Here is a 19,194-nt window from a genome sequence, read left to right on the forward strand (position 1 = left end):
GCATGTCGTCTATAATATGACCAAAAAGTCATCCTATAGCATGTCGTCTAAAATATGATAAAAAAAAGTCATACTATAGCATGTCGTCTATAATATGATAAAAAAGTCATACTATAGCATGTCGTCTATAATATGATAAAAAAGTCATACGATAGCATGTCGTCTATAATATGATAAAAAAAGTCATACCATAGCATGTCGTCTATAACATGATAAAAAAGTCATACTATAGCATGTCGTCTATAATATGATAAAAAAAAGTCATACTATAGCATGTCGTCTATAATATGATAAAAAAGTCATACTATAGCATGTCGTCTATAATATGACCAAAAAGTCATACTATAGCATGTCGTCTAAAATATGATAAAAAAGTCATACTATAGCATGTCATCTATAATATGATAAAAAAAAGTCATACTATAGCATGTCGTCTATAATATGATAAAAAAGTCATACTATAGCATGTCGTCTATAATATGATAAAAAAAAGTCATACTATAGCATGTCGTCTATAATATGATAAAACAGTCATACTATAGCATGTCGTCTATAATATGACCAAAAAGTCATACTATAGCATGTCGTCTAAAATATGATAAAAAAAGTCATACTATAGCATGTCGTCTATAATATGATAAAAAAGTCATACTATAGCATGTCGTCTATAATATGATAAAAAAGTCATACTATAGCATGTCGTCTATAATATGATAAAAAAAGTCATACTATAGCATGTCGTCTATAACGTGATAAAAAAGTCATACTATAGCATGTCGTCTATAATATGATAAAAAAAAAGTCATACTATAGCATGTCGTCTATAATATGATAAAAAAGTCATACTATAGCATGTCGTCTATAATATGACCAAAAAGTCATACTATAGCATGTCGTCTAAAATATGATAAAAAAGTCATACTATAGCATGTCATCTATAATATGATAAAAAAGTCATACTATAGCATGTCGTCTAAAATATGATAAAAAAGTCATACTATAGCATGTCGTCTATAATATGATAAAAAAGTCATACTATAGCATGTCGTCTAAAATATGATAAAAAAGTCATACTATAGCATGTCGTCTAAAATATGATAAAAAAAAGTCATACGATAGCATGTCGTCTATAATATGATAAAAAAGTCATACTATAGCATGTCGTCTAAAATATGATAAAAAAGTCATACTATATCATGTCGTCTATAATATGATAAAAAAAAGTCATACTATAGCATGTCGTCTATAATATGATAAAAAAGTCATACGATAGCATGTCGTCTATAATATGATAAAAAAGTCATACTATAGCATGTCGTCTAAAATATGATAAAAAAAAGTCATACGATAGCATGTCGTCTATAATATGATAAAAAAGTCATACTATAGCATGTCGTCTAAAATATGATAAAAAAGTCATACTATATCATGTCGTCTATAATATGATAAAAAAAAGTCATACTATAGCATGTCGTCTATAATATGATAAAAAAGTCATACTATAGCATGTCGTCTATAATATGATAAAAAAGTCATACTATAGCATGTCGTCTAAAATATGATAAAAAAGTCATACTATAGCATGTCGTCTATAATATGACCAAAAAGTCATACTATAGCATGTCGTCTAAAATATGATAAAAAAGTCATACTATAGCATGTCGTCTATAATATGATAAAAAAGTCATACTATAGCATGTCGTCTAAAATATGATAAAAAAAAAGTCATACTATAGCATGTCGTCTAAAATATGACAAAAAAGTCATACTATAGCATGTCGTCTATAATATGATAAAAAAGTCATACTATAGCATGTCGTCTATAATATGATAAAAAAGTCATACTATAACATGTCGTCTAAAATATGACAAAAAAGTCATACTATAGCATGTCGTCTAAAATATGATAAAAAAAAGTCATACTATAGCATGTCGTCTAAAATATGATAAAAAAAGTCATACTATAGCATGTCGTCTAAAATATGATAAAAAAGTCATACTATAGCATGTCGTCTAAAATATGATAAAAAAAGTCATACTATAGCATGTCGTCTATAATATGATAAAAAAGTCATACTATAGCATGTCGTCTATAATATGATAAAAAAAAGTCATACGATAGCATGTCGTCTATAATATGATAAAAAAGTCATACTATAGCATGTCGTCTAAAATATGATAAAAAAGTCATACTATAGCATGTCGTCTAAAATATGATAAAAAAGTCATACTATAGCATGTCGTCTATAATATGATAAAAAAGTCATACTATAGCATGTCGTCTAAAATATGATAAAAAAGTCATACTATAGCATGTCGTCTAAAATATGATAAAAAAAAGTCATACGATAGCATGTCGTCTATAATATGATAAAAAAGTCATACTATAGCATGTCGTCTAAAATATGATAAAAAAGTCATACTATAGCATGTCGTCTAAAATATGATAAAAAAAAGTCATACTATAGCATGTCGTCTAAAATATGACCAAAAAGTCATACTACAGCATGTCTAATAAAATATGATAAAAAAGTCATACTATAGCATGTCGTCTAAAATATGATAAAAAAGTCATACTATAGCATGTCATCTATAATATGATAAAAAAGTCATACTATAGCATGTCGTCTAAAATATGATAAAAAAGTCATACTATAGCATGTCGTCTATAATATGATAAAAAAGTCATACTATAGCATGTCGTCTAAAATATGATAAAAAAGTCATACTATAGCATGTCGTCTAAAATATGATAAAAAAAAGTCATACGATAGCATGTCGTCTATAATATGATAAAAAAGTCATACTATAGCATGTCGTCTAAAATATGATAAAAAAGTCATACTATATCATGTCGTCTATAATATGATAAAAAAAAGTCATACTATAGCATGTCGTCTATAATATGATAAAAAAGTCATACGATAGCATGTCGTCTATAATATGATAAAAAAGTCATACTATAGCATGTCGTCTAAAATATGATAAAAAAAAGTCATACGATAGCATGTCGTCTATAATATGATAAAAAAGTCATACTATAGCATGTCGTCTAAAATATGATAAAAAAGTCATACTATATCATGTCGTCTATAATATGATAAAAAAAAGTCATACTATAGCATGTCGTCTATAATATGATAAAAAAGTCATACTATAGCATGTCGTCTATAATATGATAAAAAAGTCATACTATAGCATGTCGTCTAAAATATGATAAAAAAGTCATACTATAGCATGTCGTCTATAATATGACCAAAAAGTCATACTATAGCATGTCGTCTAAAATATGATAAAAAAGTCATACTATAGCATGTCGTCTATAATATGATAAAAAAGTCATACTATAGCATGTCGTCTAAAATATGATAAAAAAAAAGTCATACTATAGCATGTCGTCTAAAATATGACAAAAAAGTCATACTATAGCATGTCGTCTATAATATGATAAAAAAGTCATACTATAGCATGTCGTCTATAATATGATAAAAAAGTCATACTATAACATGTCGTCTAAAATATGACAAAAAAGTCATACTATAGCATGTCGTCTAAAATATGATAAAAAAAAGTCATACTATAGCATGTCGTCTAAAATATGATAAAAAAAGTCATACTATAGCATGTCGTCTAAAATATGATAAAAAAGTCATACTATAGCATGTCGTCTAAAATATGATAAAAAAAGTCATACTATAGCATGTCGTCTATAATATGATAAAAAAGTCATACTATAGCATGTCGTCTATAATATGATAAAAAAAAGTCATACGATAGCATGTCGTCTATAATATGATAAAAAAGTCATACTATAGCATGTCGTCTAAAATATGATAAAAAAGTCATACTATAGCATGTCGTCTAAAATATGATAAAAAAGTCATACTATAGCATGTCGTCTATAATATGATAAAAAAGTCATACTATAGCATGTCGTCTAAAATATGATAAAAAAGTCATACTATAGCATGTCGTCTAAAATATGATAAAAAAAAGTCATACGATAGCATGTCGTCTATAATATGATAAAAAAGTCATACTATAGCATGTCGTCTAAAATATGATAAAAAAGTCATACTATAGCATGTCGTCTAAAATATGATAAAAAAAAGTCATACTATAGCATGTCGTCTAAAATATGACCAAAAAGTCATACTACAGCATGTCTAATAAAATATGATAAAAAAGTCATACTATAGCATGTCGTCTATAATTTGATAAAAAAAGTCATACTATAGCATGTCGTCTATAATATGATAAAAAAAGTCATACTATAGCATGTCGTCTATAACATGATAAAAAAGTCATACTATAGCATGTCGTCTATAATATGATAAAAAAAAAGTCATACTATAGCATGTCGTCTATAATATGATAAAAAAGTCATACTATAGCATGTCGTCATTAATATGACCAAAAAGTCATACTATAGCATGTCGTCTAAAATATGATAAAAAAGTCATACTATAGCATGTCATCTATAATATGATAAAAAAGTCATACTATAGCATGTCGTCTATAATATGATAAAAAACTCATACTATAGCATGTCGTCTATAATATGATAAAAAAAGTCATACTATAGCATGTCGTCTATAATATGATAAAAAAAGTCATACTATAGCATGTCGTCTATAACATGATAAAAAAGTCATACTATAGCATGTCGTCTATAATATGATAAAAAAAAAGTCATACTATAGCATGTCGTCTATAATATGATAAAAAAGTCATACTATAGCATGTCGTCTATAATATGACCAAAAAGTCATACTATAGCATGTCGTCTAAAATATGATAAAAAAAGTCATACTATAGCATGTCGTCTATAATATGATGAAAAAGTCATACTATAGCATGTCGTCTATAATATGATAAAAAAGTCATACGATAGCATGTCGTCTATAATATGATAAAAAAAGTCATACTATAGCATGTCGTCTATAACATGATAAAAAAGTCATACTATAGCATGTCGTCTATAATATGATAAAAAAAAGTCATACTATAGCATGTCGTCTATAATATGATAAAAAAGTCATACTATAGCATGTCGTCTATAATATGACAAAAAAGTCATACTATAGCATGTCGTCTAAAATATGATAAAAAAGTCATACTATAGCATGTCATCTATAATATGATAAAAAAGTCATACTATAGCATGTCGTCTATAATATGATAAAAAACTCATACTATAGCATGTCGTCTATAATATGATAAAAAAAAGTCATACTATAGCATGTCGTCTATAACATGATAAAAAAGTCATACTATAGCATGTCGTCTATAATATGATAAAAAAAAGTCATACTATAGCATGTCGTCTATAATATGATAAAACAGTCATACTATAGCATGTCGTCTATAATATGACCAAAAAGTCATACTATAGCATGTCGTCTAAAATATGATAAAAAAGTCATACTATAGCATGTCGTCTATAATATGATAAAAAAGTCATACTATAGCATGTCGTCTATAATATGATAAAAAAGTCATACTATAGCATGTCTTCTATAATATGATAAAAAAGTCATACTATAGCATGTCGTCTATAACGTGATAAAAAAGTCATACTATAGCATGTCGTCTATAATATGATAAAAAAAAGTCATACTATAGCATGTCGTCTATAATATGATAAAAAAGTCATACTATAGCATGTCGTCTATAATATGACCAAAAAGTCATACTATAGCATGTCGTCTAAAATATGATAAAAAAGTCATACTATAGCATGTCATCTATAATATGATAAAAAAGTCATACTATAGCATGTCGTCTTTAATATGATAAAAAAAAGTCATACTATAGCATGTTGTCTATAATATGATAAAAAAGTCATACTATAGCATGTCGTCTATAATATGATAAAAAAGTCATACTATAGCATGTCGTCTAAAATATGACCAAAAAGTCATACTATAGCATGTCGTCTATAATATGATAAAAAAGTCATACTATAGCATGTCGTCTAAAATATGATAAAAAAGTCATACTATAGCATGTTGTCTAAAATATGATAAAAAAGTCATACTATAGCATGTCGTCTATAATATGATAAAAAACTCATACTATAGCATGTCGTCTAAAATATGATAAAAAAAAAGTCATACTATAGCATGTCGTCTATAATATGATAAAAAAGTCATACTATAGCATGTCGTCTATAATATGATAAAAAAAAGTCATACTATAGCATGTCGTCTAAAATATGACCAAAAAGTCATACTATAGCATGTCGTCTATAATATGATAAAAAAGTCATACTATAGCATGTCGTCTAAAATATGATAAAAAAAGTCATACTATAGCATGTCGTCTAAAATATGATAAAAAAGTCATACTATAGCATGTCGTCTATAATATGATAAAAAAGTCATACTATAGCATGTCGTCTATAATATGACAAAAAAGTCATACTATAGCATGTCGTCTATAATATGACAAAAAAGTCATACTATAGCATGTCGTCTAAAATATGATAAAAAAGTCATACTATAGCATGTCGTCTATAATATGACAAAAAAGTCATACTATAGCATGTCGTCCAAAATATGATAAAAAAGTCATACTATAGCATGTCGTCTAAAATATGATAAAAAAGTCACACTATAGCATGTCGTCTATAATATGATAAAAAAGTCATACTATAGCATGTCGTCTATAATATGACAAAAAAGTCATACTATAGCATGTCATCTATAATATGATAAAAAAGTCATACTATAGCATGTCGTCTAAAATATGATAAAAAAGTCATACTATAGCATGTCATCTATAATATGATAAAAAGTCATACTATAGCATGTCGTCTATAATATGATAAAAAAAAGTCATACTATAGCATGTCGTCTATAATATGATAAAAAAGTCATACTATAGCATGTCGTCTATAATATGATAAAAAAGTCATACTATAGCATGTCGTCTAAAATATGACAAAAAAGTCATACTATAGCATGTCGTCTAAAATATGATAAAAAAGTCATACTATAGCATGTCGTCTATAATATGACCAAAAAGTCATACTATAGCATGTCGTCTAAAATATGATAAAAAAGTCATACTATAGCATGTCGTCTATAATATGACCAAAAAGTCATACTATAGCATGTCGTCTAAAATATGATAAAAAAGTCATACTATAGCATGTCATCTATAATATGATAAAAAAGTCATACTATAGCATGTCGTCTATAATATGACAAAAAAGTCATACTATAGCATGTCGTCTAAAATATGATAAAAAAGTCATACTATAGCATGTCGTCTATAATATGATAAAAAAGTCATACTATAGCATGTCGTCTATAATATGACAAAAAAGTCATACTATAGCATGTCGTCTAAAATATGATAAAAAAGTCATACTATAGCATGTCGTCTATAATATGACCAAAAAGTCATACTATAGCATGTCGTCTAAAATATGATAAAAAAGTCATACTATAGCATGTCATCTATAATATGATAAAAAAGTCATACTATAGCATGTCGTCTATAATATGATAAAAAAAAGTCATACTATAGCATGTTGTCTATAATATGATAAAAAAGTCATACTATAGCATGTCGTCTATAATATGATAAAAAAGTCATACTATAGCATGTCGTCTAAAATATGACCAAAAAGTCATACTATAGCATGTCGTCTATAATATGATAAAAAAGTCATACTATAGCATGTCGTCTAAAATATGATAAAAAAGTCATACTATAGCATGTTGTCTAAAATATGATAAAAAAGTCATACTATAGCATGTCGTCTATAATATGATAAAAAACTCATACTATAGCATGTCGTCTAAAATATGATAAAAAAAAAGTCATACTATAGCATGTCGTCTATAATATGATAAAAAAGTCATACTATAGCATGTCGTCTATAATATGATAAAAAAAAGTCATACTATAGCATGTCGTCTAAAATATGACCAAAAAGTCATACTATAGCATGTCGTCTAAAATATGACCAAAAAGTCATACTATAGCATGTCGTCTATAATATGATAAAAAAGTCATACTATAGCATGTCGTCTAAAATATGACCAAAAAGTCATACTATAGCATGTCGTCTATAATATGATAAAAAAGTCATACTATAGCATGTCGTCTAAAATATGATAAAAAAGTCATACTATAGCATGTTGTCTAAAATATGATAAAAAACTCATACTATAGCATGTCGTCTAAAATATGATAAAAAAAAAGTCATACTATAGCATGTCGTCTATAATATGATAAAAAAGTCATACTATAGCATGTCGTCTAAAATATGATAAAAAAAGTCATACTATAGCATGTCGTCTATAATATGATAAAAAAGTCATACTATAGCATGTCGTCTAAAATATGATAAAAAAGTCATACTATAGCATGTCGTCTAAAATATGATAAAAAAAGTCATACTATAGCATGTCGTCTATAATATGATAAAAAAGTCATACTATAGCATGTCGTCTAAAATATGATAAAAAAGTCATACTATAGCATGTCGTCTATAATATGACAAAAAAGTCATACTATAGCATGTCGTCCAAAATATGATAAAAAAGTCATACTATAGCATGTCGTCTAAAATATGATAAAAAAGTCACACTATAGCATGTTGTCTATAATATGATAAAAAAGTCATACTATAGCATGTCGTCTATAATATGACAAAAAAGTCATACTATAGCATGTCGTCCAAAATATCATAAAAAAGTCATACTATAGCATGTCATCTAAAATATGATAAAAAAGTCACACTACCAGATTTTTGCAGCAAAATATTCCTAGTCAAAGTATGCGATTTATGGAATCTTCCTTTACACGGTTATGCATATGTTATTTGATCATGAATGCATGTCCTACACTTATTTGTGATATAGTATTTGGCATACTAACTATATTAATACATAAAAATTTGCAAGATGATTATACAGCATCTTTTTTGAACATTTTAAACTATAATTGCAAAAACCAGTTCAGTAATAAGTATAAGAATAATAGGAGTAGCATATAATGGAAACTCTTTAGTACATTACACGCAAACCAACATATACAAATGTATATTTTCCCACGTCTGTGTTGCAGAGCCGGACGGTTTGGACCCAGGAGGTCGTGTCCTACGTGGAGTTCTCCGGTTTGTCTCCGGGTCAGAACTACTGCACCGTGGCCAACTTCTCCTTCCCTACCTTTTCCATGGCCGCTTCGCCGAAATCTGCCCCTCAGTGCGTTGAGACGGTTTCCAAATCAGGTGAGAGGAAGACGAAAGATGAGTTAAAAAAAAACAACCTTTAGGAAGAGAAGAGGTCAGAAGATCAACCACATACAACCAAGAAAAAAAACATTATTTGGCACTCAAAATTAAATTTATTTTCTTTTTTTATTAAACGTTGGATTATTTTACTCAACAAGGTCTTCTGAATGAGTCAACTGTAACAATATGAGATTGAAAATCACATGCGTGATGAGAGGTTGCAGGTAGATATTACTGTACTTTTAAGTATATTTGTATTTCAACTTCCAAAATGAGAAAACTAAAAAACAACTAAACAGGAGAATAAACATTATAAGTTTTCTTGGAATTTGGTCCAAATATGTGGTGCACAAAAACTGCTTCCTCATGTTTTGTTTTTGACCTCCTGGAGGAGTCTCTCTCTTTCTTAATCGGTCATAAGGTCAAAAAAATTTTTTTTTAAATGACTGGTTTAAATGATCGATAAACAATTAAAAAATAATTCTGATTCTAAGAACCTTCCAGGAAACAGGCTGTTTGTTTGCTCTGAACTCATCTACCATCTAAATCCAAAGAGCTCAATCATGTCCTGCTGTGGCGTTTGGTTCCTCCTCCTCCTCCTCCTCCTCCTCACTGCTGACTCAGCTTGTTTACTCCGTGTTGCTTGTTTGCGTGCTGCAGCTGTGATTCGTCTGTTTTCTGTCTGCAGCGCTGCTTCCTGTTTTGTGTCTGGGACTTGTACTGACGTCTCTGCTCCTTTTTCCACTTCTCACTGTTTTACTGAGAAAATTGAGACGAGCCGCTCCGACTCCTGAAAACCAACCCAAGACTCCGGTATGATTTTACGTTATTCTGTTCACGTTTCCTCTTTAAGATGAAATACTCACCGTGACGTCGTCTGTGTGTCTTCGAGGCGTCCGGTCCCGACCCGGCCTCTTTGGCTCCGGTCGACCCCGGTGACATCTACCTGGAGCTGACAAACGACCACGTCTCCATCAGGTCCTCCTCGAGTCTCCCCTCCGACCGGGACTTGACCTCTGACCTTGGAAACACGACCCCCGGCGCCGGTGCAGCGTACTGGGACAGCGGCGGGACGGAGACCCAGCGAGGACGGGACTCCGGCATCAGCATCCCGCCAGCGTCTCAGTCCTCCGAGGAGACGAGTGGAGCTGAAGGTACGTCGCAGCTCGGCAGGACTTCTGTTTGTGCTCTCTGAGCGATGAAGACGAAGACACGAAGGAGAAGCTTCATGAAATCATCAGAAATCAGGTTTTCAATGGACACTTAAAGACAAACAAATCCAAGTTCATATTTAAAATGATTGAAAAGCAAAGTGAGTCAAATGAATCTGAGCTCTCAGATGCCATCAGAAGTTTATTGTTTTCACTTTTTGAATAATATTTCTTTTAAAAAGCCTGTTTACGCCACGTTTTGTAGTTTTCTATCACATCACGAGATCTTAAATGGAGTTTGGAACCTTAAAACTTTTAAGCCAACATTGATGTAAAATCCTTAGAAAAATGGAAAATATGCAGCTCCAAAACAAAGTGCAGCTGCTGATGAGGATCATGTGATGACGACTGAAAGCTCCATAACCTCAAATGTCTGACTGACAAAATTAAACTAAAAAAACTGAACTTTGCTGTCAAGAAATGAACAAACTTTGTCTGCTGAGGAATCTTAAAACGTTTTTTAAAAAGTTTTTCTCAATCCATTGTTTCTATGAAGAGGTGCTGCTCTTGGACTTAACCGTGACCTCTGACCTCTGGACCACCAGATGACCTGCAGCGTTACGACTCGGCTCAGTTGTCATCGACTGACAGAAACGTGGCTCCAAATCTGAAACATACAAACACATTCGTCAGTCTGATGAGTCAGCGTTGGTGAAGTGTGTGTGTGTGTGTGTGTGTGTGTGTGTGTGTGTGTGTGTGTGTGTGTGGTGAGGGTGGGTGGGACAGGGGGGGCGGTGGGCGGTGGGGGGGGGACTGGTGAGTGAGAGTTAGCAGTGAAGCAGAAATAGTTTACACAGCAGGTCCAGAAGGAGCTGTTGCCCTGAACACAGTTTCCAAACCAGCTTCATAAACAAGAACTGAGGAACCTGCCGACCCCCCCCCCCCACCCCACACACACACACACAGGCACTGTTCGCCCCCCTTCATGTGATAACACGGGGGGGTGGGGGTGTTCTCCTGTCACTCAGCTCTGAAATGTTCCTGACTCACTCACCGAGACGCCTCCTTCGGCCTCCTGCACGAACACAAGGAACATCTTGACATCTCACCTCCTGTTTCGCTGGTGTTGCATTCTTTCCGCAACATCGGCGGAGCTCAGCGGGTTTGTTTGTTTCCCCGTCCGCCTTCTCCAGAGTCCACAGAGGGGGGGGTTATCCAAAGAGCCACAGAGGGAGGGGTGGGGGGTTATCCAAAGAGCCACAGAGGGAGGGGTGGGGGGTTATTCAAAGAGCCACAGAGGGAGGGGTGGGGGGTTATCCAAAGATCCACTGATCACTGATCCAGAGCTGCTGGTTGGAGCCAGCGGTGATGAATGTGAGCAGCTCAGAGCTCCTGACTCCACAACACACCTCCTGTTCTCTTTTCTTTTCTTTTCTTTTCTTTTCTTTTCTTTTCTTTTCTTTTCTTTTCTGCTGTTTGCAGTCGTTTTTCTGAACTTCTCTGACATCTGATTTGACTCTTTCTTTGACGAGGAGTCACTTCTGGTCTGTTCGACTCCTGACGTCACCTCGTTTCTTGTAATGAATAACGCAGATTTTATTTTATTTCTATCGCGATCCTTAACAAGATCCCTAAAATGCACCTTTTATATTTAGAAGCAGGTTTTATTCCAAAGATTTATGTAACGATTAACATTAAATCTGTTAAAATAAGACAAGAAAAACAAATCTACTAGCTAACAAGTTCTAATGCAATATAAATACATGAGATTAATTTTAATAGAAAAGATATCGTTTCAAATATTAGGTAATACTGTCGCAGAGCTCAGCTGTGAGATTTTGCTGTTTAATAGCCATTTTAATGCCTTAAAGGAGAAGTTCCTTTTTTTTTCAGGTGTATGTTTAAGTGTTAGTCTGGATATTAAAATCATTATTATTATTATTATTATTGGTGTAATTGGTGCTCTTGTTCATTCTGGAGATCCCGAACGAACACGACATCACTTCAACGTACAAGAAAAAAACGAATTCCCTCCTTGTTTATGAAGTCGTCGCTGCAGCTCAGAGATGAAACGGTTTGATGATGAAATGAGGAAGCGAGCGAAGCGTCTCGTGTTCACGACGGATCTCTGAAGAGAAGCGACTCTTTAAATGCATGAAGACCAATCTGCACCGCACTTTGTTCATTTGAGTGTTTTGGTATTTAGCAGCAGTCATTCCTTCTTAATGCTGCATCGAAGGAGAAATACATCGTCTGCTGTGATTTTAAGAGCTTCATTAGCAGAAGAAGAAAGAAGGAAGAAACGTCTCCGACCTCTGACCTCTGACCTCGTGTGAATTCATGAATCAGGCGACATGTCGCTAATAAACCTTAAGAATCGAGTATCTGGAGCTCCTTCACGCGGCCCGGCTGGTGTTTCATGTCTCTCTGGTGTCCGTCAGGAAATGCTTAGTCACTCGCCCGGTGACTCACCCCCGCCTCCCCCTCTCTCCCCCCAGCGTCGACGCTCTGACCGTCCACAGATGGTCAGCAATGCTCAATTAAGAAAGCCGCTGCGCGTCATAAACGCTGCATAGCAGCACGTTTTTGGGCTAAAATGATGAAAAATATACAGCGAGGAGGTTTAGTTGTAACAACAGTCTTTTATTTGGCCTTACATGTCATTCATTCATTCAATAATTAATATACATGATATATACATGAGCGAGCGCAGACGTCCGTGTCCTCGTGCTGCCGTCTTGCAGTAAAGGTTGGCAGTGCATTCTGGGCCTTTTAAACGGTGTCGCTGGGTTTCTTTCTTTCATCTTCTCACTCGCAGGCCGGCGGCGTCGGTCGGGCCGGAGCCGCTCCGACGTGTTTCTGCTGCAGAAGTTCGATCCGGTTCAGCCTCGCCTCGTCGGTTCGGTTCATCTGCGCCAGTACTGAGGCGAGACGGGACGACAGTTTCAACAGGAGACACTGAGATCCGGCACCAACGACAACCAGAGTTTAACGTGTCGATCCGGAGCTGCTCGTTTCAGCCGGTTTAATGTTTTATCACTTAAACCTGATAAATGAAATGTGATTACGTCACGAGCTCGTTACTGTTGTGGCTGTAAAATAGTGGATAAATTAAATAAAAGGCATCAAAGCCGCTGCGAAATGACGTGTTTCACGACTAGAATTCGATCCGTTCGGTCTGATAACATTTGAAAAGTCTCGAGTCGCTCGATGGAATCATTTGAATCCCTATTTAAGTTAGCCTTGCGCTAAACTTGAAGCTAGCCGGTGTTTCCTGAGTTACAGAAAGCGTTCGTGAGCCGTGATTCTGATGTCCCGATTATTATTCTGAAACATCAGATTTAAATGATCGGGAGAAAGAAACTTTGGTGTTTTCATGGCGCGAGTCGACCTGACATTCAGCTATTTAAAGTTTGTTTCACTTGATCATAAATATCTCATCATTTTGCCTTCATTTTCTTTCAAGTTGTTCTAATTGTCCTCAAACTCAGATTTTTTTTATTACGTTGCACTTACCTGAGCAAATTTGTGGATCTGCTCGACCACAGCAGCAAACAAAGCGCCGACGCTCTCGTCGATCAGGCTCTGCATGTAGTGGACGGCCTCCTCGTCCGACAGGTCCAGCCGGAACTTATCCTGCACCTGGACGCAGACACAAATCACTCATTATTACGGGATGTCAATCTGGGATTTCTCTGTTAGAGCGGAAAATACATTTAAATCACTTATGTTTCAATTTGAATTGCTCAACTCGAATAATGGCATCAATGAATTTGATTCACATATTTTAAATAACTTGAATAATTGCATTAAAAGACTAAATCTGAAGGGCAGAATTTCAAACCAAAGAACATTTTAATATGATGTGTGATCTTTGGAGTAGCAATCAGCTTTTAGGTGCGTTACCGCCACCGTCTGACAGGATTAACACATTACAACCCGGCGCTGCTCAAAACAGGAGAAATAAGAAAAAATGATAGTCGTATATACTAATTGATTTTACATATTTGAAATGACTATTCGAGAGTTCGTAAGTCATTACCCCTCCCCCCTCGCTATAATGTCAACTTTAGGCGTAATGAATTATAATGTTTTGAAGTAAAACCGCGACACAGTCGAACCTCACGCTAATCGTTTCAAAGAAAAAACGAAACAAAAATTAACAGCAGGACAAAAACACAAGATCTGAGAAAACTGCGATGACTCACTGTCGCCTCCTCATGTAAGAAGTGGAATTACAGGACGGGACACGAATCTTATATATTTCTCCTTTAGACTGTGTTTGAATTCCACTGAAAACAGATTCAATAAAAAACCTTCTCACCTTCTTCACCGTCTTGTCGGGCTCCAGCGCGATGTCGGGAATGTTGGCATCCACCATGAGAGAGAACAGATTCAGGATCAGGTTGGAGTATCTGAAGAAACGGAGGAGGAGGTTCATGGTTGGTGGTTGGTACTGAGGTGGAGAGGGTGGAGGCTGGTTTCTAACAGCCAGGCTTCATTTAGATTTATTCTTGCCATTAATGTCGGCCAGATTTTAGATTTATCTGATTTTAGTTTTGTTTCATGTATGAAGACTGAAAACTTGGGGGGAAAAACATCACTGTCCATCACAGAAAAGTTTTTTTTTCTACTTTCAAATGTTGATGTTCAAACAAATCAGTGTTTTCAACTGCAGTAACATTATTAAATACCTTTCTCAAGCATGTTTAAAGCCTCTGCTGGTTGATTTTCAAGCTCCTATGACTTAATTTGAGAACACTGGCGCATTAAAAGTGGAAAACCATAAATAATTAAATGAATATTGCTTAAATCTACAGATTGAATGGAGCCGTTAGTGTTTGAAGTGAAAGACATGAAGTGTTGCTGGTCGGCCTCCACGGTACCTCCGGAGGTGCAGGAAGGCGGTGTAGCACTGCTTCCTGAACTCCTGGTACTGCTCGCTCTGCATGCCCCCCATCCCCTCCACCATCTCTTTGCTCAGCTTCATGGGCGGAGGCAGCGGTTTGGGGTCTCGACCGAGGATGTAGCCGAAGTCGATGTGGAAGAGCTTCCCTGGACGAGGAGAGGAGAGGATACTCGTTAGGACGTCGGTCCGGATGTTAATCGCTCGTCTCCGTGAGCTCGGCGGCCTCACCGGTCTTGGTGAGCAGCAGGTTGTCCAGGTGTCTGTCTCCGACTCCCAGGATGTAGGTGATGACGCAGTAACCAGCTGGAAGGAGAAACATCGATGAGATGCCCGAGTTCATACAGAATGGTTTCAACGTGACAGATTTCTCTGATTTGTTACCGCAGCTCTTCACGTAGGTGTCCATCACCTCCGAGCTGATGCCGTACGGACCTTTTTCACTCGGCGCGTGTTTCCTGAAGAAGCTCTGAAGACAAGATGGAAAACGAGAGGTCAGACGTGAGCGGCGTCCAATCAGAGCGGAGTCTGACGTCGCTCGGCTCACCTGGATGTTTCCTTCGGTCGCCAGGACTTCAGCGACAGGAACCGACTGCACAAACTGCATAAAACCTGCAACGAGGAGAAAGACCGTCTCGGTCACGTGGAGTCTGGTTGTTCCGTCAAGAACCGAACGTACCGCTGATGAACAGATCCGTATCCGAGGAGCTCGTAACCGCTGCACGACGGACGACTGCTCACCGTGTTTGGTGCTCGTGGCCAGAACTTTGTAGGGCGTCAACTTCAGGTCCAGATTCTCTTTCCTCAACAGCTATAAACCCAAAAACAACACAAAAATACACAAATGTGATCAAAACCAGAAGAACCAAAGATCTCAGCGGGAGGAAGATCCAAAGGAACCGCGGGTTGGACAACACATCACAAAATACACAAGCACCTCAGTTTGAGAATTAAAGTTTGATTATGGATGATATGTTCAACCTATGCTCCCTCTGACTCTCACTTTGTCCATGAGCGAGATGATCTGCAGGATGAGCTGGTCCTGCCTCAGGTCGTCTCCGTGCTTGAAGATCACCGGGTACATGGCTCCATCCTCGGCCTTGAAGATCAGCTTGGCCGGCATCAGAGCGCTCTGACACACCAACACAAACACGTCCAAAAGTTTCACTGATTGGATCACATGGAGATTTGGGTCAGATTAAATACTCCAGTACATCAGAGCATTCTGTATTTAAAGTCAAAGTAAATATTTAGTCGTCCTTGTTTGCAGACTAACGCGTTTATCAAACACGATTAAAAAGGAAAAAGCTCTTTGGGGGAAATACGTGAACCTCCTCTTCTTCTGGAGCTGGTCCATTCGTACAGGAAACTAAATCTGATGGTGACGGCACGAGCTGCCCAGCTCAGCCTCTGATTGGCTTAACCTGGTGTTTTCACCCTGACCTCAACCAATCATGTTTCTGGTACAAAGACTGGAGCGGTTTTATGTCACATCGATGCAAAACTAAGAAACCAAAAAATATAAAACGGAAATGTTCACCATTTTGGTTTCAGATGCATGTTGTCATACAAACTAAATGCATTTGAATTTCAGTTCCAGTTTGAGTGACGACAGACAGAACGTGAAGTCTGCTGCACCTTGAAGAGCGTCGCCGTCTCCGGGACGATTCCTCGGATCCGGATCTGAGGCTCCAGAGGAAGAGGGATCGGCTCGATCTCCGACAGGTTCACCTTCTCGTTGTCAGCCAGCAGAGCCTGCAGCCGCTCCGTCTACACGCACACGCACACACACACACACAGACACACACACACACACACACACACACACACACACACACACACACACACACACCGACAGACAGACACACACACACACACACACACACACACACACACACACACACACACACACACACACAGACCGACAGAGGGATTTTAAAGGATTTAAAATCTATGTGCTAAAAGATTGAAATGGATTTTTGTGAATATAGTTTTACAGATTAACCTTCTTCTTGCGGTTTCCACTCTCCCTCTGGACGGCTTTCATCAGCTGCACCAGTCGGTCTACGAACGTTTGTTGGGCGGCCAACAGCGACCGCATCACCCTCACGCTCTTATCGCCCTGGAGGGAAGAGGAAGTCTTATTTTAACAGAACTATCAGTCAATTATGGGAAATCTGGCAGGTATATTTGACATGCAGCCTATTTCATACAGTTATCTATATCTATCTATCTATCTATCTATCTATCTATCTATCTATCTATCTATCTATCTATCTATCTATCTATCTATCTATCTATCTATCTATCTATCTATATTGATATATCTGTATATCTATGTCTATATATAGATATATATCTCTATCTATCTATCTATATCTATATTTATCAATATCTATATCTATCAATATCTATATATCTATCTATATATCTGTATCCATCAATATCTATCTATATATATCTATCTATATTTATCAATATCTATATCTATCTATATCTATCAATATCTATATCTATATATCTACTGTATCTATATATCTATATCTATATATCTATCTATATCTATCAATATCTATCTATCTATATATATATATATACCTATATCTATATATATATATCTATACCTATATATATATATATCTATATTTATCAATATCTATATCTATCTATATCTATCAATATCTATCTATATCTATCAATATCTATATCTATATATCTACTGTATCTATATATCTATATCTATATATCTATATCTATATATATATCTATATCTATCTATTTCTATCTATATCTATAACGTCAGGTCAAAGTGCCAGTTTCTCGCGGTCACAAAAACACGTGTAACTCCGGCACTGATGTCGATGAAGAGACGTAACGTGGAATCTGAACTTTTCGATGGAACTTTGTACATAAAGACAAAATAGAATGAGAAACAAGTATAATATATTATTTCATGATGTTGTCATGGTGAGTTTGTTGGCGCGGACCTTGAGCAGCGCCTGGCTGAACCTCCTCATGACGTTCAGGTACATCTCGTGGGTCTTCGGATCTCTCTGCTGCGTGTCCTGATCTTCACACTCTACGATCACATACCTGTGGAGGAACCAACAAACACGGATCTCACTCACGCTGCATCTGTAAATACAAACAAATACAAACAGCCGCTTGTTCATGTTTAACGCCGCGACCTGAACTCACCAGTACAAGTAGTTGGCCAGCGTGGAGTTCTTGCAGGCGCGTGAGATGAGGAACGTACACAAGTCCTGCTGGAGAGACATCACACAGTGACACAGCTGCAGCACCATTACATCATGTTTCTCTTTAAAGACCAAGAAACCCAGAAGAACTGAAGCTCTGAGCCTCAAAATCTCCTCAATGCAGTTTTTTTTTCTATTCATGTCCTTTCAGCTCTGATTCCTTCTCGTGGACTTTTCTTACCTCTAGATTCTCACTGTCGGCTCCTTCTTTTCCTTTCTGAGGAGCAGCGGATGATCCAGATGTGCCAGAAAGAATCTGGGAACTACAAGAAGAAGAAAAAAGAAAAAGAAATGATTCAAAATGTATAACATGAGAGTTTAAAGAAGTTTTAAAGTCGTTGGTGGAGACGTTTCCTTTGGTTGGTTCTGGTTTCTGTCTACATGTGGGTCAACGTGGTTCCAGAGTTGCGATCGTCTGCATCCGGCCGGCTGCCAGTAAAATCAGAACACGCGCTGAGTTCATTACGGTTTGTGAAAGAGAAATAATCAGATTTCACAAACGCTCGCAGCCAGTGAACATTTTGGGGTAAATTTAGATTCTGGATATGAAAAAAAATAAAAAAAATCACATCATGTTTTTTATCACGCGACCAGAAGAAAACCAAAGTGCCGGTCAGGTGGCGTCATGTT

The 19,194-nt window shown here is 35.7% G+C and overlaps 1 protein-coding gene across 4 annotated transcripts in view; it reads right to left on the minus strand.

The window, feature by feature from the left end:
- Positions 1–13,023: 13,023 nt before the first annotated feature.
- pik3c3 (phosphatidylinositol 3-kinase, catalytic subunit type 3) overlaps positions 13,024–19,194 on the minus strand; it is an 11,195-nt gene continuing 5,024 nt past the window's right edge. For 3 of the 4 annotated variants that reach the window (XM_069177890.1, XM_069177886.1, XM_069177888.1), the window contains 14 exons: positions 18,746–18,827; positions 18,506–18,573; positions 18,295–18,400; positions 17,313–17,429; positions 16,946–17,077; positions 16,311–16,439; positions 16,049–16,118; positions 15,855–15,919; positions 15,692–15,776; positions 15,539–15,613; positions 15,288–15,456; positions 14,726–14,816; positions 13,918–14,043; positions 13,024–13,322 (listed from right to left, as the gene is read on the minus strand). In XM_069177890.1, the coding sequence (XP_069033991.1) occupies positions 13,308–13,322; positions 13,918–14,043; positions 14,726–14,816; positions 15,288–15,456; positions 15,539–15,613; positions 15,692–15,776; positions 15,855–15,919; positions 16,049–16,118; positions 16,311–16,439; positions 16,946–17,077; positions 17,313–17,429; positions 18,295–18,400; positions 18,506–18,573; positions 18,746–18,827 (1,330 nt within the window). In that variant the 3' untranslated portion in view covers positions 13,024–13,307. The remainder of the gene's footprint in view (positions 13,323–13,917; positions 14,044–14,725; positions 14,817–15,287; positions 15,457–15,538; positions 15,614–15,691; positions 15,777–15,854; positions 15,920–16,048; positions 16,119–16,310; positions 16,440–16,945; positions 17,078–17,312; positions 17,430–18,294; positions 18,401–18,505; positions 18,574–18,745; positions 18,828–19,194) is intronic. The other variant, XM_069177887.1, reaches the window with a different exon arrangement.

Source organism: Embiotoca jacksoni, unplaced genomic scaffold, assembly GCF_022577435.1.
Source record: "Embiotoca jacksoni isolate LCO1_2020_lvr unplaced genomic scaffold, fEmbJac1.0.p SCAF_78, whole genome shotgun sequence".
NCBI lineage: Eukaryota > Metazoa > Chordata > Actinopteri > Embiotocidae > Embiotoca > Embiotoca jacksoni.